The sequence below is a fragment of the Salmo trutta genome, chromosome 20, assembly GCF_901001165.1.
Source record: "Salmo trutta chromosome 20, fSalTru1.1, whole genome shotgun sequence".
Lineage (NCBI taxonomy): Eukaryota > Metazoa > Chordata > Actinopteri > Salmoniformes > Salmonidae > Salmo > Salmo trutta.
Window position 1 is genome coordinate 46,025,205 of NC_042976.1, and position 26,362 is coordinate 46,051,566.

A 26,362-nucleotide genomic window follows, 5' to 3' on the forward strand; every position below is an offset into this window, starting at 1 on the left:
GCACATAATGTGATCTGTCGACCAGACGAGTTGCTGCATATGTATGAGATACCTTTGTGTCAAGAACTGATGAGGAATGTGTTGAATTATGATTAATGTCATTTTATAGTCAATGCAGGCATTATTACATATGGGACTCATATCAACATGGCTGCAGATGCTCAACTGTCTGTCACCTATCCATATAAGACTCATATAGAGTGAGGTCCAAAAATATTTAGACAGTGCCACATTGGTCCCACTTTATTTGGATAGTCCATCTGTAGATGCTCTACAGATGGTCATACTATCTTTTGATAAGCAACTACTTGCCAGATATACTGTTAGGTTTAGAATAAGGGTTAGGGTAAGGGTTACGTTTATGGGTTAGGATAAGGGTTAAGAATAGGACTAAGGTTAGGGTTAGTAGATAGTTGAAATGTTACCGAGTCTGTAGATAGTCTGTAGTGCATCTACAGATGGACTATCCCAAAAAAGTGTTACCAATAAATGTTGTGTTGTTTTGTCTATGTTCTCCAGCAATTCGGATTTTAAATTATACAATTAATATGAGGTTTCATTAGTCCACTGATGATACATTCCCAAAATGTTTTGCATGTCAGCAGTCAAGTTTTCAAGACATTGGACTTTCAAGAAGCAAAGTGTTCCCCGCAAAATCATCATGATTGTCACAGTATCCACAGAAGGTGGCGCCCCTCCCCGGTCGGGCGGCGCTCGGCGGTCGTCGTCGCCGGCCTACTATCTGCCACCGATCTATGTTTCTGTGTTGTTTGGTTGTGTCTGTCTAGGTCTGCACCTGTTCCTTGTTTGTAATTAGTGTGGGGGTATTTAGTTTGTCTTTTTTGTTCAGGTATTTGTGCGGGATTGTTTTGTGTCTGTACGAAGGGCTGTTTGTATTTACGCTGCTTGTTTGTTCAGCATTTTGGTGGAGCTGTCGATTTATCATTGCCGGGTTGCGCCCCGTTCACTTTATTGTTTTGGAGCTGTGCTCCTGTTGGGTGTTTAGGCGCACCCAGTATTACGACTGCCTATTTTTCCCATATGGTGTTAATAAACATCTGTGTTTTTGGACCTCCGTCTCCTGCCCTTGACTCTGACCCTTCCTGCTACACCGATAGCCTTGACAATGATGATTTAAAAAGTTAGAGGCATAAATGTCATATCCCCCCAAACTGCTAAGCTTCCCTTTTATTGTTAATGGTGAGAGGTTAGCATTTCTTGGGGGTATGATCTTTGTGCCGCTCTACCTTTCTCACTCATTATTACTTACGTTTCATTCAGGATTATCCGTAATCATGGTAGCATCCACATTAATGTGCAAGTATTCAAAACAGTGGAGATCAGTGCCGTTTATGATGAGGGAGGACTATTTCTTTTCATGAGCATGGCCTTATTTCTATAACAGCATGTTGGATGACTGTCATTAATATACCATTCACCCAGTTCAATGTAACATCAATAGGGTTAGGCAACTACATGATACTCAAATTTTCCATATGTCACGACTTCCGCCAAAGTCGGCTCCTCTCCTTGTTCGGGCGGTGTTCGGCGATCGGCGTCACCGGCTTTCTAGCCATCGCCGCTCCATTTTTCATATATCCATTTGTCTTGTCTTGTTTCCATACACACCTGGTTTTCATTTCCCCAATTAAGCTACTTGTATTTAACCCTCTGTTTCCCATCATGTTTTGTGTGTAATTGTTTCATGTTATTGTGGTGTTAGTTTACGCGCTTTACTTTTATGTTCCGTTTTTTGAGCGCGTTTGATTTATGTAGTGCTCTCGTTTTGGAACTATAATAAAAGTGCGCCTGTTCATTATACTCTGCTCTCCTGCACCTGACTTCGCCTCCAATACACCTATTTGACAATATACCCATCATCAGGTTGCTCCAACCTAGACTATGAATGAAAGTTTGCAACGTGTAGCCATTGCGTGTTAGGAATATGGGCACAAAAATACCATACTTTTGACTACTTTAAAACACATAAGTAAATGTGCCCAAATACTTTTGGTTCCTTTAAATGGGACTGTGTACAAAGAGTTCTGTAATTTCTAAACAGTTCACCCGATATGGATGAAAATAGCCTCAAATTAAAGCTGACAGTTTGTACTTTAATCATAGTTATTGCATAATTTCAAATCCAAAGTGCTGGAGTACAGAGCCAAAACAAAAAGTGTCACTGTCCAAAAATAATTGTACCTCACTGTATGTACTAAATACCTGAATCCTCATTATTAATTTATTATGCACAGTTCAGAAGAGACACTCACATGTTGTCGTTGCTCTCATCATAGGCCAGGATCTTAGTTACTTCCCAGTTTCCTGATGTTAGATGGCGGACCTCGTTTTGATCTGCTCTGAACTGGAGCAAGGAAGGAGACGAGAAACAGGAAATACGATATTATGAGAGTGATCTACAATATCTATTTTTAAAAAGCCTTCCTGTTTTCAGTCATCACATCATCCTCATCAAGATCATCATCATCATCATACGTCCTAAGTACTGGTCACTAGCAAGAATTGCAATTTGATGTGGTTGAAGCCACTTTCATTGAGTTATCACATAATATATTTGCAAAAAAGTACAGTGGCCATTGAGAGATGATGCTCACCACTATGGGCACACAGTAGTAACCTTGTGCTGTAACCATGGAGATACTACTCTCACCCCAGTGGAAACTATGGTAACAGAACACTTTGAGTGTTAACCATGGTGACATTAGTGACCCTCATCAGTGATGTAACCATGGTGACGTGACCCTAGTACCTGTGTGGTGAACATGGCGATGTGATGGAACTCTCCGCGCCCGCCTTGCTTGACAGGCACTGTCAGGAAAAATATGCTGCCATCCCTGGAGAACACTGGTTCCTGGTTCTGCCGAAACAAACACAGCAAACATTTTTAGTTTAGAGTGTTATGACGCCATTACATGATCACAGAGATTGTGTAAAGTACGCTAGTAATATACAGATGTAGGATCTTAATTTAAACCAGTTATAATTCATGGTCATTTTTGTAGGGATTGATATTTTTTCCGTTAGGGCAAATCAAGTCTGACATTTCTAAGTGAAATTATAAACTTTAGAAGCCTTTTTAAAACTCAAATACACTAAAAGTTTGCAATTCTCAGCAGCAAAAGAGTAATCAAATTAAGATCCTACATCGGTACAAGTGTAATGGCAATTTAGGCCATTCACTACTATGAGTGCACAACAAAGATCTATTGAATAAGATTGAATGGAACTTTGATTTGATAAGTTTGGCCATTACTGACAAAAGTAAAGATTTTTTTACCTGCTTTGAAAGCCAGAGCTCTGAGGCCTCCTCATGCCTCTGAAATAGAAAGGCCAAAATGTTAACAGTTAATATTATGTCCCGATTTATAATATGTCCCATATTACATCCCAACCTACTTCAGCAAACCTGAATAGCCGTGGAGCCTGGTTGGAATTAAGCATCCCACAAAGACACTCAATTCCCTTTCTTCCCCAATACTTTTACTCTAAAAGCGCCAACATATTTCAACCCCTAAAAGTACCAAAAGTGTTTTGTTTTTCGTTTCAAAAAAATAAATGACACTTTCTGTCAAACTCTAACACTTTTTATTTTATTAACATTTTGTAACACAAGTAAACTGTTTTTAATTCCCCAAAATAAGAATACATTTAAAAATGTTTATTTTTTTTGATATTTTGATCAATTTCACCTATAGACACTAATTATGAACATTTGTCTGTTATTTTTTCAAAGTATTTTTTTTCTGTAATACTCAGAGGCTGAGAAATTGGCAAATCTGAGATACTGGTAGGACCTAAAGTGTCCACTGACATGGCCGATTTAGACGATATGGTGGCATCAGACTTTTAGCTCTAACTTTGGAATGCTATGGGCGATCAACTCAGTTCCAGTTGTATCTGAACGATGAGACTCTCAACTTGGTGTAGAGAAATTAACTGAAAGCTAAATATATATATATATATATATATATATATATATATATATATATATATATATATATATATATATATCATTTTTAATGTAGTAGCTGCTATGCCCCAAATTCGGTATTGATTCCGAACATTTGCATACTACCACACATCGCTAGAATACAAAAGACAGATTATGTTTCATTCCTCCATTTTAACACAAACATCGAAATAAATGTAGTTTTTTGTTGTTGGTAACAAGTTGCTTGACCGAGTATAAAAAGAGGATTAGAAATTATGACATTTTTTGACCCCCTGTTGGTGCTTTTAGGGTTAAAATGCCAAATGGGGAAATCCGGAATCTGTGCTCTTTAATTTAAAACCCATTGGAAACAAGGACAAAAGCCTTGGCAGAGAAATTGAGTCTGCGCCCAGGCGGAGCCGCTTCTTGGCTGGAGCATCTGTTTGTTTGTGGTCCAGCCGTCTGTGGGGCCTGACCCTGGGACAGTTGAACTGGACCGTGTCCAATAGACTCCCATGTTTTCCCCACAGGGGACCGCAGCTTTGCCCTTTTCCAGACATAGCTTATAATAACACTGTGCAATCATTGCCATCAAAACAAATAGTGGGAAGAATAAGTCTTTACTTAATGAAAACAGTTTGCTGAGATGATCATGTAATAAAGGCTTCCCAGTTGAAAGTAATAGAATAATTTATATGACTTATAGTGTGAGTTGATCTGATAAATGCCACAAGATTGTATTCAAAGTGGTGGATAAACAGAACAGAAAAAGTGCACCCCTCCACAAGTGTCCTTTAGCATGCATAGTAAAAAGCACACAAAAAAAGCACAACAGCTGATACAGTACTGTCAGATGAGGCATTCAAGTCAATGATATCTCTCCCTTTGGTAGCATAGCAGTAATAAAGTCAATGCATTGTCTGCTCTGTCCTCCCACTGACACAATAACAGAATGACCCCCCAGGGTGAGTGTGACCTAGTCTCAACATTACCAAGCCCCCACCCCCACCCCCTACCCAGCATGCCTCTCACCTTAACACAGGCCCCCGTGGTGGTCTCACATACGGTCAGGATGGACACATTCTGGGCACGGTTTATCCACCTGACCGTCGTCTTGGTTTTACTGATCCAATTGACCATGGCCACATAGTGCTCCCTACGAGAGAGAACAACCACAGTTGTTACTGTCTGAAACTTGGACCATGGCCACATAGTGCTCCTTACTAGAGAGACCAACCACAGTTGTTATTGTCTGAAACATGGACCATGGCCACATAGTGCTCCCTACGAGAGAGAACAACCACAGTTGTTACTGTCTGAAACTTGGACCATGGCCACATAGTGCTCCTTACTAGAGAGACCAACCACAGTTGTTATTGTCTGAAACATGGACCATGGCCACATAGTGCTCCCTACGAGAGAGAACAACCACAGTTGTTACTGTCTGAAACTTGGACCATGGCCACATAGTGCTCCTTACTAGAGAGACCAACCACAGTTGTTATTGTCTGAAACATGGACCATGGCCACATAGTGCTCCCTACGAGAGAGAACAACCACAGTTGTTATTGTCTGAAACATGGACCATGGCCACATAGTGCTCCCTAATAGAGAGAACAACCACAGTTGTTATTGCCTGAAACATCAACCATGGCCACATAGTGCTCCCTACAAGGGAGAACAACCACAGTTGTTATTGTCTAAAACATGGACCATTGCCACATAGTGCTCCCTACGAGAGAGAACGGACAGAAGTTGTTATTATCTGCAACATGTACCATGACCTAGTCCCTCCAAATAGCGAACTTTCCAATATGTGTTTTCATTATTCCAGGCAGTAAATCACACCTTAGTTTGAGGCTGTCTGGTGGTGTGAGCTCCTGTGTGTGTGTCGGCCCGTACAGATTCACCACGTATAACTTCACTGTGGGGTTGGGTTGGCCAGCCTGAAAACAGAGTCAGTCTTTTAGATATTGTAGCACCATTAAACATTATGAATCACAGATTTAAAAACATCACACGAAGCCAATCACCATATCGACTAAACAAACAATTGCATAATTACATTGTAGTTATGTAGAGCAGTATTATACTGTATATATGTGCTACCAACATAAAAAACAACTTCAAAACATTCTGAAACAATGGATGATGATAATAATAACACATTAGAATCATTGAACACATGCCCTAACAATGAATAATAGCTATGGCTTTAAACAATACAACGCATAATATCAACTCGTTTTATCTAACGGTGATACAAATGTTAATGGTTATGAAAGAAAATGAGAAAAACAGCATGACTAAAGTTATCACCTCATTTACACGCAGCACTGAATTTAGCCTAACCATGTTTAAACCTGAATAAGAATCACAAAGGTTGGCCTTGAACAATGCATGAAGATATGAACCAAAGCCTGAATAAGCCCCCATAGAGAATGAATAGTCCTCTTATAGACACTGCTACAGCACAGTATTGTATTGACCTTTTCTATTGCTAATCCTCCCTAATAGAGTAGCAATGCTTTTTCTACATTCAGTGTCATATTCACTGTTGGCACTCAACCTTAAATGCCATATGCCAAGCTCTACTGGTTCTCACCCTTGGTATGGATTCTGTCGCTTCTAGTTTAACCTTGGGCCAAGAACACATGGCCGGATTGGCCTCACACTGGGCCACAGTGCTGTGTTGCAAGAGGCTGACAAAAAGCAGGAAGAGGGATCATTTATGTATCCTCAGTTATCTAATTATCAATGTAGAAACAGAGGACACAGGGTTTGTGTCCCAAATGGTACCCTATTCATTTCATAGTACCCTATTCCTTTCATAGCACATTATTGGTACCATTGGCCCCTGGTCAAGATTAGTGCATTATATAGGGAAAAGGGTGTACATTGGGACGCACCCAGGACTGGGGGAACATCAGACATCTGGTGGGGAGTTTAAGTCTTAATTGCTGCAGGAAAAGGACACCGTTTGGATGGATCTTCGTGTACCTTGAAGTTTAGACATGCTGTGGGTCTTATTCAACCAGGATGGTGACCATGAGTTCCCGGTGTTCGGTGAAATCGTTGCTTGATAGAAGTTTAGAATTATAGTGATACGGTAATGTATTTGCTGTTTTAAAGTGTAAATAACTCAAAGTACATTTATACTACCAGTCAAAAGTTTTACTCATTCAAGGGTTTTATTCATTTTTACTATTTTCTACACTGTAGAATATTAGTGAAGACATAAACACTATGAAATAACACATATGGAATCATGTAGTAACCAAAAAAGGGTTAAACAAATCAAAATATATTTTACACGAGATTCTTCAAAGCAGCCACCCTTTGCCTTGATGACAGGCATTTTCTCAACCAGCTTCATGAAGTAGTCACCTGGAATGCATTTCAATCAACAGGTGTGCCTTCTTAGTTAATTTGTGGAATTTCTTTCCTTCTTAATGCGTTTGAGCCAATCAGTTGTGTTGTGCAAGGTGGGGGGGGGGGGGGGGGGGTATACAGAAGATAGACCTATTTGGTAAAAGACCAAGTCCATATTATGGCAAGAACAGCTCAAATAAGCAAATAGAAATGACAGTCCATCATTGCTTTAGGACATGAAGGTCAGTCAATGCGGAACATTTCAATAACTTTGAAAGTTTCTTCAAGTGCAGTCCAAAAACCATCAAGCGCTAAGATGAAACTGGCTCTCATGAGGACTGCCACAGGAACGGAAGACCCAGAGTTACCTCTGCTGCAGAGGATAAGTTCATTAGACTTACCAGCCTCAGAAATTGCAGCCCAAATAAATACTTCACATAGTTCAAGTAACAGACATCTCAACATCAACATCCACTACTAAAGGACACCAATAATAAAAAGAGACCGGCTTGGGCCAAGAAACACGAGCAATGGACATTAGACAGGTGGAAATCTGTCCTTTGGTCTGGAGTACAAATTGGAGATTTTTGGTTCCAACCGTTGTGTCTTTGTAAGACGCGGTGTGGGTGTACGGATGATCTCTGCATGTGTATTTCCCACCGCAAAACATGAAGGAGGAGGTGTCATGGTGTGGGGGTGCTTTGCTGGTGACACTGTCTGTGATTTATTTAGAATTCAAGGCAAACTTAATCAGCATGGCTACACACAGCATTCTGCAGCGATACGCCATTCCATCTGTTTTGTGCTTAGTGGGACTATCATTTGTTTTTCAACAGGACAATGACCCAACACACCTCCAGGCTGTGTAAGGGATATTTGACCAAGAAGGAGAGTGATGGAGTGCTGCATCAGATGACCTGGCCTCCACAATCCCCCGATCTCAACCAAATTGAGATGGTTTGGGATTAGTCGGACCACAGAGTGAAGGAAAAGCAGCTAACAAGTTCTCAGCATATGGGGGAAGTCCTTCAAGGCTGTTGGAAAAGCATTCCAGGTGAAGCTGGTGAGAGAATTCCAAGAGTGTGCAAAGCTGTCATCAAGGCAAAGGGTGCTATTTGAAGTATCTCAAATATAAAATATATTTTGATTTGTTTAACACATTTTTGGTTACTACATGATTCCATATGTGTTATTTCATAGTTTTGATGTCTTCACTGTCATTCTACAATGTAGAAAATAGTAAAAAATAAAGTAAAACCCTTGAATGAGTAGGTGTTCTAAAACTTTGGACCGGTAGTGTATCTAATTGTGATTTCTAAAAGCTCAAGAGGAATGTTCATTTGTCTTACTCCCGAAACCCAGTTTGTGGGTTTGATTGAATGACTAGAGATATATAACATAGCCCATCTGTAAATAGCCCACCCAACTACCTCATTCCCATATTGTTTTTGTTTTTTTGCTCCTTTGCACCCCAGTATCTCTACTTGCACATTCATCTTCTGCACATCATCATCTCCAGTGTTAATGCTAAATTGTAATTATTTCGCCACTACGGCCTATTTCTTGCCTTCTTCCCTAATCTTACTACATTTGCACACACTGTATATAGACTTTTCTATTGTGTAATTGACTGTACGTTTGTTTATCCCATGTGTAACTCTGTGTTGTTTATGTCGCACTGCTTTGCTTAAACTTGGCCAGGTCGCAGTTGTAAATGAGAACTTGTTCTCAACTGGCCAATCTGGTTAAATAAAAGTGAAAAAAAAAGATTTGTAATTTTTTTTATCTTACTGTAATCTCAGAGTACTCAGAGTTATCTTGGAGTAGTGTCAATTTGTGTCATTCCACCAATCGAAGCTAGATAGGTGGGTGGCAGCAGACAATGTACTTCTACATCATCTCAGGTTAAGGCTATTGCTTACCTTAGGGTAGGGGTATTGCTTTCCTTTGGGGTATGAAGCGCCAGTGAAGCGAGGAAGGGCCATATTGGGCACCAGAGTGTCATTGAGGACCAGGAAGGCCAACCTCTCTCCATCTGGTGACCACCAGTGTGCTATATGTGACTGGAGAATCTCCTCTGTAAAGAGACACAAGGAATATACAAGAAATACATTGCAGATCTCGAGAAAATTAAATACAGAAAGTATTCATACCCCATGACTTGTTACAGCCTGAATTAAAAATGGATTCAATATATCTTTTTTCTCACCCATCTACACACTCAATAACGACAAAGTGAAAACATGTTTTTAGAAATGTTTGCATTTTGTTTTTAGGCACAAAAATATCTAATTTACATAAGTATTCACACCCCTGAGTCAATACTTTGTAGAAGCACCTTTGGTAGCGATTACAGCTGTGAGTCTTTCTGGGTAAGTATCTAAGAGTGTTCCACACCTGGATTGTGCAACTTTTGCCCATTATTCTTTTCAAAATTATTTTCATTATTCTTTTCAAAACTTCAAGCTCTGTCAAATTGATTGTTGATCATTGCTAGACAACCATTTTCAGGTCTTGCTGTAGATTTTTAAGCAGATTTAAGTCAAAACTTTAACTCAGCCACTCAGGAACATTCCCTGTCTTCTTGGTAAGCAACTCCAGTGTAGATTTGGCCTTGTGTTGTAGCTTATTGTCCTGCTGAAAGGTGAATTAATCTCCCATTGTCTGGTGGAAAGCAGACTGAATCAGGTTATCCTCTAGGATTTTGCCTGTGCTTAGGTCTACTATGTTTCTTCTTCATCATGAAAAACTCCCCAGTTCTTAATGATTATAAGCATACCCATAACATGCTTCAGCCACCACTATGTTTGAAAATATGGAGAGTGGTACTAAGTAATGTGTTGGATTTGCCCCAAACATAATACTTTGTATTCAGGACAAAAACTTAATTGCTTTGCCATATCTTTTGCAGTGTTACTTTAGTGCCTTGTTGCAAACAGGATGCATGTTTTGGAATATTTGCATTCTGTACAGGCTTCCTTCTTTTCATCCTGTCAATTATCAAATCAAATGTTATTTTTCACATGCACCGAATACAATAGGTGAAATGCTTACTTTACAAGCCATTCATCAACAATGCAGTTCAAGAAATAGTCAAGAAAAGATTTACTAAATAAACTAAAGTAAATTATAAAATAAAAAGTTTACACAATAAAATAACTGGGCTATATACAGGGGGTACTGGTACCGAGTCAATGCGCGGGGTACAGGTTAGTCGAGGTAATTTGTACATGAAGGTATGGGTAAAGTGACTATGCATAGATAATACACAGCGACTAGCAGCAGTGTAGAAACAAAGGGTGGGGAGAGGGGTGGCCATTTGATTAATTGTTCAGCAGTTTTATGGCTTGAGGGTAGAAGTTGTTAAGGAGCCTTTTGAACCTAGAGTTGCGCTCCGGTATCGCGTGGTAGCAGAGAGAACAGTCTATGACTTGGGTGACAGGAGTCTATGACAATTTTTTGGGCCTTCCTCTGACACCACCGAGTATATAGGTCCTGGATGGCAGGAAGCTTGGCCCCAGTGATGTAATGGGCCGTACACGCTACCCTCTGTAGCGCCACTACACTGCCAGGTCTCTGACCTCCTCCCTATAGTCTGTCCCATCGTTGTCAGTGATCAGGCCTACCACTGTTGTGTCGTCAGCAAAGTTAATGATGGTGTTGGAGTCGTGCTTGGCCACGCAGTCGTGGGTGAACAGTTAGGACAGGATGGGACTAAGCACGGACCCCTGAGGGGCCCGTGTGATGAGGATCAGCGTGGCAGATGTGTTGTTGCCTACCCTTACCACCTGGGGGCGGCCCGTCAGGAAGTCCAGAATCCAATTGCAGAGGGAGGTGTTTAGTCCCAGGGTCCTTAGCTTAGTGATGAACTTTGTGGGCACTATGGTGTTGAACGCTGAGCTGTAGTCAATGAACAGCATTCTCACATAGTAGTAGGCGTTCCTTTTGTCCAGGTGGGAAAGGGCAGTGTGGAGCGATTCAGAATGCGTCATCTGTGGATCTGTTGGGGCGGTTTGCGAATTGGAGTGGGTCTAGGGTCTCTGGGATGATGGTGTTGATGTGAGCCATGACAAGCCTTTCAAAGCACTTCATGGCTACCGATGTGCGAGCTAGGGGGTGGTAGTTAATTAGGCAGGTTAACTTCACTTTCTTGGGCACAGGGACTATGGTGGTCTGCCTGAAACATGTAGGTATTACAGACTCGGTCAGGTAGAGGTAGGAAATGTCAGTGAAGACACTTGCCAGTTGGTCTGCGCATGCTCTGAGTACACGTCCTGGTAATCCGTCTGGTCCCCCGGCCTTGTGAATATTAACCTATTTAAAGGTCTTGCTCACATCGGCTACTGAGCGAGCATAAAAGCCATTTAGCTCGTCTGGTAGGTTAGTATTGTGGATTAACTACAATGTTGTTGATCCATCCTCAGTTTCTCCTATCACAGCCATTAAACACTAACTGTTTCCTTCCACACAATCCAAAGTGTAATTAATAACTTCACCATGCTCAAAGGGATAGTCAATGTCTGCGTTTTGTTTTACCCATCTACCAACAGTTGCCCTTCTTTGCGAGGCATTGGAAAACCTCCCTGATCTTTGCGGTTTAATCTGTGTTTGAAATTCACTGCTCGACTGAGGGACCTTACAGATATTTGTATGTGTGCGGTACAGCGATTAGGTAGTTATTCAAAAATCATGTTAAGCACTATTATTGCACACAGTGAGTTCATGCAACTTATTATGTGACTTGTTAAGCACATTTTTACTCATGAATTTTTTTAGGTTACCCATGGCAAAGGGGTGAATACTTATTGACTCAAGACATTTCAGCTTTCACTTTTAATTCATTAGTAAACATTTTGAAAAACATAATTCCACTTTGACATTATGGGGTATTGTGTGTAAAAAAATCTCAGTTTAATCCATTTTAAATTCAGACTAACTCAACAAAATGCAGACAAAGTCAAGGGGTGTGAATACTTTCAGAAGGCACTGTATTCTCCAACAAAATGGCCATGTAGTAGTGTTAGGGCTGGATTCAATCCGTATAACTGAAGTATTGCGTAAGATCCACATTATAGAGTAATTTAAATGTAAAGGCAACGTTCCCTCATTCGCGCAGACTTCATTCACAGCAAACACTGCATATGGAAATTTAGTGTGAAAACACCTTGAGATAATAGTTGATATAATCATCTTTCCTGAAGTTTCCATCTGTACTGTTCCATATGAGAACGCCATATGTCGATAGTGTGCTAAAAAAAATAGAGAGCACTAAAGTTTTGCGACAACTCAAGCATGATGTTCGAGTGCAGTTAACAGTACTTAACGGTCTGTGGCAACATAATGTCAAACATTTGAGATGTTAATTAGGTCTGATTAGGAGTCGTCATCTCTCTCTCTCTCTCTCTCTCTCTCTCTCTCTCTCTCTCTCTCTCTCTCTCTCTCTCTCCTCTCTCTCTCTCTCTCTCTCTCTCTCTCTCTCTCTCTCTCTCTCTCTCTCTCTCTCTCTCTCTCTCTCTCTCTCTCTCTCTCTCTCTCTCTCTCTCTCTCTCTCTCTCTCTCTCTCTCTCTCTCTCTCTCTCTCTCTCTCTCTCTCTCTCTCTCTCTCTCTCTCTCTCTCTCTCTCTCTCTCTCCCTCCCTCCCCCTCTCCCTCTCCCTCTCCCTCTCCCTCTCCCTCTCCCTCTCCCTCCCTCTCCCTCTCCCTCTCCCTCTCCCTCCACATATTTGTATAGTTATGGTCTCATGTTTCATGAGCTGAAATAAAAGATCCACAACATTTTCCATACGCACCAAAAGCTTATTACTCTCAAATGTTGTGCACAATTTTTTTTCCATCCCTGTTTGTGTGTATTTCTCCTTTGCCAAGATAATCCATCCACCTGACAGGTGTGGCATATGAAGAAACTGGATAAACAGCATGCTCTTTACACAGGGGCATCTTGTGCTGGGGACAAAAAAATAATAATGCCACAGATGACTCAAGTTTTGAGTGAGCATGCAATTGGCATGCTGACTGCAGTATTTTCCACCAGAGCTGTTGCCCGGTAATTGAATGGTCATTTCTCTACCATAAACCACCTCCAATGTATTTTTTTTGAATTTGGCAGTACGTCTAACCGGCCTCACAACTGCAAATCATTGGTATCCATGCCAGCCCAGGACCTCCACATCCGGCTTCTTTATCTGTGGGATCATCTGAGAACAGCCACCTGAACAGCTGATGAAACTGTGGGTTTGCACAACTAAAGAATGTCTGCCCAACCTGTCAGAAACTGTCTCAGGGAAGCTCTTCTGCATGCTCGTCATCCTCACCAAGGTCTTGGCGTCGTAACCGACTTCAGTGGGAAAATGCTCACATTCAATGGTTACTGGCATGCTGGAGAAGTGTGCTCTTCAAGAATGAATCCTGTTTACAACTGTACCGGGCCGCTGGCGTTGTGTGGGCGAGTGCTTTGCTGGTGTCAATGTTGTGAACAGAGTGCCCTATGGTGGCGGTGGGGTTATGCTATGAGCAGGCATAAGCAACGGACAACAAACACAATTGCATTTTATCGATGGCTAAGGGCCAAGTTTACTTTGCACCTGTATTTTCAAAGGGGTATTAAAACATTGGTGAAATAACAAAAAGGTCAAATAAAGATCAAGAGAAAGAATAAAGTAATTATAAACTGTGAATAGTCTCATGTTTTGGCTTTGCTTTTGGTGTTTTATACATTGCTGGGTACACACGCTTAGTTAATATGGCCCTGAATGTCCATATCAAGGCAAAAATGCCCAAACAGTAAATAATTACAAAGGTAATTCTTCACAACGGTACAGATGATAGAAGAATAACAAAAATTATACACAATTGCACAGTTAAAGTGACTGCTTGCTGAAACGCTTTCTTAATCTGTGTAAAGTTTCATTTCTCCTGAGTAACGTAATGGGCTGTCTTTCTCCTAAACTTAATTAGCTCTTCCCTTTTCAAATCTGATCTTTCATCACATTTATATTTAATCATTGTTTGCCATAAACTGGCATTCGGCACTAATTTAGTATTTCATTCATCCACCTACTATGTAGCTGAAGGGAAATGGAAATTTCGTTAAAAAAATGCAGTTTGACTCCCCGACTGTGTTTGACTAATTTGATATCATCAGGAAAACTTGAGGCATGTTAGAATTGTTTAAAATCACTGTACTGCGTTCATTCAGTCACAAATATCTTGAGTTAAACTGAACAAAAATATAAACCCAACATGTAAAGTGTTGGTCCCATGTTGCATGAGCTGAAATAAAAGATCCAAGAAATGTTCCATACGCACAGTGGTGGAAAAAGTACCCAATTGTCATACTTGAGTAAAAGTATAGACACCCTAATAGAAAGTTACTCAAGTAAAAATAAAAGTCACCCAGTAAAATACTACCTGAGTAAAAGTCTAAAAGTATTTGCTTCTAAATATTCTTAAGTATCAAAAGTAAATGTAATTGCTAAAATATACTTAAGTATCAAAAGTAAAAGTATAAATCATTTAACATTCCTTCTATTAAGCAGAGCAGACAGCACCATTTTCTTGCTTTTAAAATGTATGGATAACCAGGGGCACACTCCAATACTCAGACATCATTTACAATAGATGCATTTGTGTTGTCTTGATAAGTGAGTGAATTGGTCCATTTTTCTGTCCTGCTAAGCATTCAAAATGTAACGAGTACTTTTGGGTGTCAGGTAAAATGTATGGAGTAAAAAACAACATTATTTTCTTTAGGAATGTAGTGAAGTAAAGTAAAAGTAGTTAAAAATATGAATAGTAAAGTAAAGTACAGATACCCCCAAAAACTATTTAAATAGTACTTTAAAGTATTTTTTACTTAAGTACTTTACACCACTGCATACGCACAACAAGCTTATTTCTCTCAAATGTTGTGCATACATTTGTTTACATCCCTGTTAGTAAGCATTTTTCCTTTGCCAAGATAATCCATCCACCTGACAGGTGTGGCATATCAAGAATCTGATTAAACAGCATGATCATTACACACGTGCACCTCGTGCTGGAGACAATATAAGGCCACTCTAAAATGCGCCGTTTTATCCCACAACAATATGCCACAGATGTCTCAAGTTTTGAGGGAACGTGCAATTGGCATGCTGACCGCAGGAATTTCCACCACAGATGTTGCCAGAAAATGTCATGTTAATTTCTCTACCATAAGCCAACGTCGTTTTAGAGAATTTTGCCGTACATCACACTGCAGAGGATTGTGAAAAAAATGGATATATTTTGGGGTTAAGTGGGTTAAAATCTTCATAGAAGTCATGGAGGCTACAGAGGGACATTCCAAAATGCTGAATGTTGGCACTTTAGCAAGTCTTTTTATTCATATAAAAAAGCTGATAACATTTTCTGTGTGGTCTATATTAAAGGGCACTTCAATTAATATAACAGGCATTTAAGATTAAATATTGCTGCCCAATTTCTACTTCAAATATCAAAGGGGCGCAAAATGTATTCTATTCGTGGAACGACCCACCTACCCTCGTACAGCCAGTCAGCGATCCCATTGAAAATGACCCCTTCCTTTCCAGACGATGTCAGTCTGAGGGAGTTGCTCTTCACATCTGATTGGTAGTAAATATTGTTCTCAAATATGTAGATCTGTGGGCACAAGGACACACAATGAGATCAGGAAAGTCATTACTGACATATCACATTTAACATTTCACTTTGGTATGATCTCTACAGGCCTGCACTGTGAAACTCAATGAAACATCAGCATTTGACAAAAAGAGTATAAACGTTGATGGTAAAGTACAGTATATCCAAACACAAATACAAGGCCTACGGTAAAATCCCTTTCAACACACTCAATTTATCAGAGATATTGAAATTCATGAAAGTGGGAAATAATAACACATTTTCCATTCAGGTCTTATTCCCTGATTGGATACGATTGAAGTGGCCTGGAATCACCCCTGTCCAGAGAAACAGCAGAAACCTAATGTCCGATTCCATCAACCTAAAGGACCTGTGTTTACATAGAGCGGTGTTGAAATTAGCACCCAATTCCTCAGCCTCAGATAACTAATTTTCCCAGAACCATTCAATGTTTCTCAGCCAGCCAGCTGTCTGCATCAGCCAGACTTACATAAAGCACTGTTATGTAGTCACTTGGTCCTGGAGCTGAGCTGACCCCATCTCAAGCTCTGCAGGCCCCGCTGCTACATCAAAGACATTACCCTCTTACATCTAGGGGGCAGTAATTTCACGGCTGGATAAAAAACGTACCCGATTTAATCTGATTATTAGTCCTGCCCAGAAACTGGAATATGCATATAATTATTAGCTTTGGAGAGAAAACACTCCAAAGTTTCTGAAACTGTTTGAATGGTGTCTGTGAGTATAACAGAACTCCTATGGCAGGCAAAAACCTGAGATGCTTCTGTTCAGGAAGTACCCTGTCTGAACATTTCTTGCCCTTCTTGATTCTCTCTATCGTTTACAAAGGATCTCTGCTCTTACGTGACACTTCTCACGTCAACAATGGAGTCTCACAGCCCGGGAAAAACAGGAATGATGTCATTCAAAGCCCTGGCTGAAGCACACGAGAGCAAAAGCTGAGTGGTCAGTCAATGGACTAAGCCTTAGGCGCGTGACACGCCCCGCCCCCGGCTTTCGGTTTTTTCCTCAGTTTACAGACAGGCAGATTCCCGGTCGGAATATTATCGCTTCTCTACGAGATAAATTGCATAAATATTGGTTTTAAACAGCGGTTGACATGCTTCGAAGTACGGTAATGGAATATTTCGAAATTTTTTGTCATATTTTGCGTCATGCTCGTGGCCGAGATTTAGCGTTGGGATAGTGTCTAGAACGCACGAACAAAACGTCGCTGTTTGGATATAACGATGGATTATTTGGGACCAAACCTACATTTGTTATTGAAGTAGAAGTCCTGGCAGTGTATTCTGATGAAGAACAAGCAAGGTAAGAACATTTTTCTTATAGGAAATGTGATTTTGGTGAAGGCTAAACTTGCAGGGTGTCTAAATAGCTAGCCCTGTAACGCCGGGCTATGTACTTACATTATTGCAAAATGTGCTTCATCCGAAAAGCTATTTTAAAATCGGACATATCGAGTGCATAGAGGAGTTCTGTATCTATAATTCTTAAAATAATTGTTATGCTTTTTGTGAACGTTTATCGTGAGTAATTTAGTAAAATCACCGGAAGTGTTCGGTGGGAATGCTAGTTCTGAACGTCACATGCTAATGTAAAAAGCTGGTTTTTGATATAAATATGAACTTGATTGAACAGACATGCATGTATTGTATAACACAATGTCCTAGGTGTGTCATCTGATGAAGATCATCAAAGGTTAGTGCTGCATTTAGATATGGTTTGGGTTTATGTGACATGATATGCTAGCTTGAAAAATGGCTGTGTGATTATTCCTGGCTGGGTACTCTGCTGACATAATCTAATGTTTTGCTTTCGCTGTAAAGCCTTTTTGAAATCGGACAGTTTGGTTAGATAAAGGAGAGTCTTGTCTTTAAATAGCTGTAACATAGTCATATGTTTGAAAAGTGTAAGTTTTCGGATTTAGAGGAGTTTGAATTTCGCGCCCCGCCCATCATTGGATATTGGAGCAGACGTTCCGCTAGCGGAACGTGTAGATGTAAGAGGTTTTAAGCAAAGGCAACTTGTCTAAATCGCTTCAGTAGTGTGTGTGTGGTATAGGATTCAGCGAAAGAGCTGCTTTTAACAGCAATGACTTGAACAGTTTGAACAGTTTCCACATCAATGTACCATCTGCTCCACTAAAAGCTGAGACTAGCTGTCCTTAAATGGGGTAGGATTTTCAGTACCACAGTGGTGTAGGAGAGGACTGTGTTTGAAACTATGAGGCGTCTGTTAGGAAATTTGGTTATGACAGGTTCGGTTACAAGGAAGCGCTATCGTTACATTTCTATATGGATTACTTTTTGTTTTGGGCTCGAGTTTGTGTTCACAGATCAGCCCAGCAACAAAAACCTTCACTTCAAGGATGCTGTTGTTGACCCACACAAACCTATTGTGTCAGTTCTGTATACGAACTGAGTATCAGTATAATTTTCTGGGCCACCAGGCCAAAACTTTGCCAGTAATATAATTTAAATTGTGATGGTGAGTAAACAAATATACTTTTGATTTCACCTAATTTTAACATTCTGTCACCAAGATCACATGCTCAACTTCATAAAAACATGTTTTCCCATCTCAAGAGGCAAAAAAAAGAAGACTATAGTAAGTGCCTCTCTTCAGCTTAATTAAATAATGAAAACATTATAGAGCTCGAGATGATTATTGTTATTCCATTTTTTTTACTATAGGTTGTACAATGTATGGCTAGCTCCCGCTCAGCCCAGTCCAAGCTCTTCACTGTCCTGGCACCCCAATGGTGGAACCAGCTTCCACCTGAAGCGAGGACAGCAGAGTCCCTGCCCATCTTCCGAAAACATCTGAAACCCTACCTCTTCAAAGAGTATCTTAAATAAATCCCACAGCACCACCAACCCCAAAACAATTTGTGAACTAACACTCACACTTGACCCCCCCCTTACTAGCTCTGACCTCGCTGACAGCTACTTTATTGAGGAAAAATGTACTTACCATGACTGTGATATTAAGATGAATGCACTAACTGTAAGTCACTCTGGATAAGAGCATCTGCTAAATGACTAAAATGTCAATGTAAATGTTGTGCTTCCAATGAGTGGTATTATACGGCTCTACAGTGGACGGTTAGCGGTGCTATACCTAGCATTGTTTGTGTATGCAGACCTAAGCCTTCTCATGCTCACTTTTCATAATGGAAGATATATTTCCCTTCATCTTTAGCAGGAGGTTCAGAAAAACATTGTTGCTGTAGGACTCGATATCAATATCAATGCACACACCTGTAAATAAATTCGTAAGGTCCCACAGTTGACAACACATGTCAGTGCAAAAACCAAGCCATGAGGTCAAAGGAATTGTCCGTAGAGCTCAGAGACAGGATTGTGTCGAGGCACATATCTGGAGAAGGGTTCCAAAACATTTCTGCAGCATTAAAAGTCCCCAAGAACACAGTAGCCTCCATCATTCCGCCCGGTCAAACTGAGCTATCGGGGGGGAAGAGCCTTGGTCAGGAAGGTGACCAAGAACTGGATGGTCACTCTGCCGAAGCTCCAGAGTTCCTCTGTGGAGATGGGAGAACGTTCCAGAAGGACAACCATCTCTGCAGCACTCCACCAATCAGGCCTTTATGTTAGAGTGGCCAGACAGAAGCCACTTCTCAGTAAAAGGCACATGAAAACCAGGTTGGTTTTCTAAAGACTCTAAAGACACCTAAAGACTCTCAGACCATGAGAAACAAGATTCTCTGGTCTGACAAAACCAAAATTGAACTCTTTGGCCTGAAAGCCAAGCATCACATCTGGAGGAAACCTGGCACCATCCCCACGGTGAAGCATGGTGGTGTCAGCATCATGCTGTGGGTATGTTTTTCAATGGCAGGGACTGGGAGACTAGTCAGGATCAGGGTAAAAATGAACGGAGCAAATTACAGAGAAATCAAGCAACGCTCCCGATCCGACCTGACAGAGCTTGAGAGGATCTGCTGAGAAGAATGGGAGACACTCCCCAAATACAGGTGTGCCAAGCTTGTAGCATTATACCCAAGAAGACTTGAGGTTGTAATTGCTGTCAAAGTTGCTTCGACAAAGTACTGAGTAAAGGGTCTGAATACTTACTCTACCGTTCAAAAGTTTGGGGTCACATAGACATTTCCTTGTTTTTGAAAGAAAAGCACAATTTTCAGAAATACAGTGTAGGCATTGTTAATGTTGTAAATTACTATTGTAGCTGGAATATCGACATAGGCGATCAGGCGATCAGAGGCCCATTATCAGCAACCATCACTCCTGTGTTCCAATGACATGTTGTGTTAGCTAGACCTTTAAACAGGTCAACATACAAAGGCTGCGGGGCCAGATGGATTACCAGGACGTGTGCTCCGGGCATGTGCTGACCAATTGGCAGGTGTCTTCACTGACATTTTCAACATGTCCCTGATTGAGTCTGTAATACCAACATGTTTCAAGCAGACCACCATAGTCTCTGTGCCCAAGAACACAAAGGCAACCTGCCTAAATGACTACAGACCCGTAGCACTCACATCTGTAGCCATGAAGTGATTTGAAAGGCTGGTAATGGCTCACATCAACGCCATCATCCCAGAAACCCTAGACCCACTCCAATTTGCATACCGCCCAAACAGATCCACAGATGATGCAATCTCTATTGCACTCCACACTTTCCTTTCCCACCCGGACAAAAGGAACACTTATGTGAGAATGCTATTCATTGACTACAGCTCAGCGTTCAACACCATAGTACCCTCAAAGCTCATCACTAAGCTAAGGATCCTGGGACTAAACACCTCCCTCTGCAACTGGATCCTGGACTTACTGACGGGCCGCCCCCGGTGGTGAGGGTAGGTAGCAACACATCTGCCACACTGATCCTCAACACTGGAGCTCCCCAGGAGTGCGTGCTCAGTCCCCTCCTGTACACCCTGTTCACCCACGACTGCATGGCCAGGCATGACTCCAACACCATCATTAAGTTTGCAGACGACACAACAGTGTTAAGCCTGATCACCGACAACTACGAGACAGCCTATAAGGAGGAGGTCAGAGACCTGGCTGGGTGGTGCCAGAATAACAACCTATCCCTCAACGTAACCAAGACTAAGGAGATGATTGTGGACTACAGGAAAAGGAGGACCGAGCACGCCCCCATTCTCATCGACGGGGTGTAGTGGAGAAGGTTGAGAGCTTCAAGTTCCTTGGTGTCCACATCAACAACAAACTAGAATGGTCTAAACACACCAAGACAGTCGTGAAGAGGGCACGACAAAGCCTATTCCCCCTCAGGAAACTAAAAAGATTTGGCATGGGTCCTGAGATCCTCAAAAGTTTTTACAGCTGCAACATCGAGAGCATCCTGACTGGTTGCATCACTGCCTGGGACGACAATTGCTCGGCCTCCGACCAAAAGGCACTACCCTCAGCAGTACGGCCCAGTAAATCACTGGGGCTAAGCTGCCTTCCATCCAGGACCTCTACACCAGGCGGTGTCAGAGGAAGGCCCTAAAGATTGTCAAAGACTCCAGCCACCCCAGTCATAGACTGTTCTCTCTACTACCGCATGGCAAGCGGTACCGGAGTGCCAAGTCTAGGACAAAAAGGCTTCTCAACAGCTTGTACCCCCAAGACATAAGATTCCTGAACAGGTAATCAAATGGCTACCCGGACTATTTACATTGTGTGCCCCCCCCAACCCCTCTTTTACGCTGCTGCTACTCTCTGTTTATCATATATGCAAAGTCACTTTAACTATACATTCATGTACATACTACCTCAATTGGGCTGACCAACCAGTGCTCTCGCACATTGGCTAACCGGGCTATCTGCATTGTGTCCCGCCACCCACCACCCGCCAACCTCTCCTTTACGCTACTGCTACTCTCTGTTCATCATGTATGCATAGTCACTTTAACCATATCTACATGCACATACTACCTCAATCAGCCTGACTAACCAGTGTCTGTATATAGCCTCGCTACTGTTATTTTCAACTGTCTTTTTACTGTTGTTTTATTTCTTTACTTACCTATTGTACACCTAATACTTTTTGTGCGCTATTGGTTAGAGCCTGTAAGTAAGCATTTCACTGTAAGGCCTACACCTGTTGTATTCGGCGCACGTGACAAATAAAATTTGATTTGATTTGAGTTTGACATGGATAGAGCAGGTGTTCCTAATGTTTTGTACACTCGGTGTACATTTTACAAACATTTACAGTATATATACACTTTCAATATATGTTGGAATGCATTTAAAATGTATTAAATAAATGTTTTTCAAATACATTATTTTGCCAATGTATTTTTTCCCCGTATGGGCATCGAAGATATGTATACTAGCAGTATCATCTATTCATAAGATACACTTATGGCTAATGATGCAGCGTATGCCACTCGAGAGTCCCGCATGCCTGCACATCTGTCTGCCTCTCACCCCTCATCACCAGTAATGGCCCTCTAATGGAGGTGAGTTTGATTTATGCCCAAATAAACCACACAGAATGTTCCAAATGTAGACAAGAAGCCACTAATATACTTAAGCCTGTTAGATGTTGACAAAAGGCTGTATGTTGGAATCAATCATCTAATTTGGCTGATTTCCTTTTGAAAATGAACTGGAGTTTCTCTTCCAAATACTTGTTTCAGAATCTCACATATGGGGACATTCCCTTCAAGGCTGGACCACAGGGAAGATCTAATTACACGTCTGTCATATACAGACAGGAAGCATGGCGAATAATGGGGAACCCCACTCCTTATAAGGTGCTACGATCCCGCCCTCTTGCCATTATTGTTTTCTACCTTACGGAAATCACAAGCTCTCTCTAAGCTCCTCTCACAAATCATTCATCCCCACCTGCATCAGACAGTTAGATTCCGATTCAGAGTGTTTAATAGTCTTATGTACAAGGTTGCAGGTGTGATTGCGGGGTACAGTGAACATCTTATGGTCCAAGCTCCAACATGCAGGGCTTAGTGAAATAAAAATAATGATTTTTGAAAGATGAGACGTTGAGGACTATAATAAATACTACTTTGATATCATAAAAGCATATACAGTGTAAATGTTTATGATCACTACGTTTTAATGTAGAGTTAGTTCCAAGGTGACATGGCGTCATACCCTGGGTTGTCCTGAACAGAATGAGCCAGTTTGTTATATTGTGAAGAGAATTTGCCGCAGACCACACATCTGACTCCAATCTGCAGTATATTAACCAAAATAATGATCTGTTCTCTAAATTGCATTGTGAAAGTCTAATACTGTAAGATCGTATTTTATAATTTAGCCAGTCACGTTGGTAATAGAACAAGCTTTCAAATGATGTCCACCTGACCAAGATTGTGATTTATAATGGACCGTTTTGGATTTTGTAAACAACATTAATTGTGTAAAGGCGGGCATGCAGGGCTGTGTTCCACACAAAAAAAAAAAAAAAGTGCTTGCACTAGTTCCTCAATGGCACAGCTAAGAGAGCTAAAAAAAGCACATTATAGTTGAAGACTCTTGTTTGAGTCATTGAAATTGCTTAGGAACTGTGCACACTTTGGGGAGGTGTATGGCCACTTGGAAACACCAGTTAGACCTGCGGCGTGCTGAGGTTATGCATTTCCATATTTCTTCTGTAAGAAACATTTCAATTTAGCCCTTTCCATATAGACCAATTCCCATCTGTTTAAGGGCTTAAGTTTGGATCCATTTTTGAGTTTTCCCATCTGTTTGGACTGAGTTGGGCTTGACAGGAAAGCTCCCACCTGCTCTACGCATATGTCCCTTAGTTCGGGGCCTCTGAGGGATGAGTCTTTCCCCATATGTGAGATACCGAAACAAGTATTTGAAAGAGAACTTAAGGTTACTTGAGTAACCCCGTTACTCTGATATTATGAGTGAGGTAGTGTATCTCACTGCGTTTCCCTTCTCGCTATGTGTAAGGAAGAAAACATATGCTTGATAGTCAGTACAGGGTGGGATTGTGGTGCCTTATAAGAAGTGGGGTTCCCCACTATCCACCATACTTCCTGTATGGTGGATTGTGTGATTGGAGCTTCCTTGTGTTCCCGTCTCGAAGGGCGTGTCCCCATATGTGCGATACCTCACACAGAGAACCGGGGTTACGCAAGTAAGACAATGCAAGGGTCATTTAGCATTCCAAATCAACCTGCTTATGCTGTTTCCACTGTTTCAGAAAGGCTGGCCTCTCGTTTTATTTCAGGTGCATTTTGGATGCCACTTGCCCTGGATTAGATTAATAGGGTTCTGGGGTCTTGGTACGAAAAACTGCTTTATTGGATCACATTTTTGGGGGGATACCATAATGATCCTGCCATTAGTCTCCCCATGATGTCGGACAAATACATTAACCTTCTTGGCACTTTAGGGGCGGCAGGTAGCCTAGTAGTTAGAGCGTTGGGCCAGTAACCGAATGGTTGCTGGATTGAATCCTCGAGCTAACAAGGTAAAAATCTGTCATTCTGCCCCTGAGCAATGCAGTAAACCCACTGTTCCCCGGTAGGCTGTCATTGTATATCTGTCTTTGTTCTTAACTGACTTGCCTAGTTAAATAAAGGTTCAATAAAAACATTTAGTTACAGCAGTGTGCCCACTATCCAAATGGATAGTACTAAATTTGAATCAAACATGACCCAATTTCATAATATTTGGTGTCAGAAGTGGGATCCTACACATGTGAGACCATCAGAACTGTGTCTGAGCAGCCTTATGTAAAAGCTTAAAAGAAGCCTTCCAGAGGTGATGGGGCAATGTGGTTAATCCTGCTCCGGGGCTTCACTACAAAGTACTACAAAACGAGCAGATTTTAGATAAATAGTCAGGCTTGGAGGAAATGGAAATGGTCAACATTTAAATGGCATACTGAATGTCAAATTAGTATAGGTTATTTCAGGTGTACTTGGCATTTCACTACTGATTGTTATCGTTTATGAAATATCATCTTTCCGATAATCTGACTGAAAGCTGTCAACATGTCTGAATGTCCACTAGAAGTGCATTGCCAAAAAGGGCCAGACATTCACCTTTACAACAGGTAAATACTTAAAAACCAGCACCTCATAATTGTGTGACTTAAAAGGGCCAAAGGAATTCTTTGATGCAAATGTTTTAAAGGCCAGGTAACTTGGTTGATCTTCTAACCCAAGACAAGAGATTGAGTGGCTATTATCTATACATTCTGGCTTCACATGTAATTCACTCAAACATACATTTCCATGTAAGAAAGAAAAATAGCAAATCAAATCAAATTGTATTGGTCACATACACATGGTAAGCAGATGTTAATGCGAGTGTAGCAAAATGCTTGTGCTTCTAGTTCCGACAGTGCAGTAATATCTAACAAGTAATCTAAAAAATCCCTAACAACTACCTAACACACAAATCTAAAGGGGTGAATGAGAATATGTACATATAGTATATGGATGAGCGATGGCTGAGTGGTTATAGGCAAGGTGCAATAGATGGTATAAAATACAGTATATACACGTGATATGAGTAATGTAAGATATGTAAACATTATTTAAGTGGCATTATTTAAAGTGGCATTATTTAAAGTGACTAGTGATCCATTTATTAAAGTGTCCAGTGATTGGGTCTCAATGTAGGCAGCAGCCTCTCTGAGTTAGTGATTGCTGTTTAGCAGTCTGATGGCCTTGAGATAGAAGCTGTTTTTAAATCTATTTTCAAAGTCCCAGCTTTGATGCACCTGTACTAACCTCACCTTCTGGATGATAGCGGTGTGAACAGGCAGTGGCTCGGGTGGCTGTTGTCCTTGATGATTTTCTTGGCCTTCTTGTGACATCGGGTGCTGTAGGTGTCATGGAGGGCAGGTAGTTGCGTTGTGCATACTGCACCACCCTCTGGAGAGCCTTGTGGTTGAGGGCGGTGCAGTAGCCGTACCAGGCTGTGATACAGCCCGACAGAATGTTCTCGATTGTGCATCTGTAAAACTTTGTCAGGGTTTTGGGTGACAAGCCAAATTTCTTTAGCCTCCTTAGGTTGAAGAGGCACTGTTGCGTCTTCTTCACCACACTGTCTGTGTGGGTGGACCATTTCAGTTTTTCTGTGATGTGTACGCCCAGGAACTTAAAACTCTCCACCTTGTCCGCTGCTGTCCATTCGGTGTGGATGGGGGGGTGCTCCCTCTGCTGTTTCCTGAAGTCCATGATCATCTCCTTTGTTTTGTTGATGTTGAGTCAGAGGTTGTTTTCCTGACACCACCTCCTCCCTGTAGGCTGTCTCGTCGTTGTTGGCGATCAAGCCCACTACTGTTGTGTCGTCTGCAAACTTGATGATTCAGTTTGAGGCGTGCATGGCCACACAGTCATGGGTGAACAGGGAGTATAGGAGAGGGCTGAGCACACACCCTTGTGGGG

General features: G+C 41.3%; 1 protein-coding gene across 2 annotated transcripts in view; it reads right to left on the minus strand.

Annotated features, from left to right (window-relative positions):
* LOC115156178 (inactive dipeptidyl peptidase 10) overlaps window positions 1–26,362 on the minus strand; it is a 330,943-nt gene that overhangs the window by 19,937 nt on the left and 284,644 nt on the right. For both annotated transcript variants that reach the window (XM_029703529.1, XM_029703530.1), the window contains exons 8-14: window positions 15,843–15,963; window positions 9,247–9,401; window positions 5,801–5,898; window positions 4,985–5,108; window positions 3,299–3,337; window positions 2,771–2,878; window positions 2,274–2,365 (exon numbers count right to left, since the gene is read on the minus strand). In XM_029703529.1, the coding sequence (XP_029559389.1) occupies window positions 2,274–2,365; window positions 2,771–2,878; window positions 3,299–3,337; window positions 4,985–5,108; window positions 5,801–5,898; window positions 9,247–9,401; window positions 15,843–15,963 (737 nt within the window). The remainder of the gene's footprint in view (window positions 1–2,273; window positions 2,366–2,770; window positions 2,879–3,298; window positions 3,338–4,984; window positions 5,109–5,800; window positions 5,899–9,246; window positions 9,402–15,842; window positions 15,964–26,362) is intronic.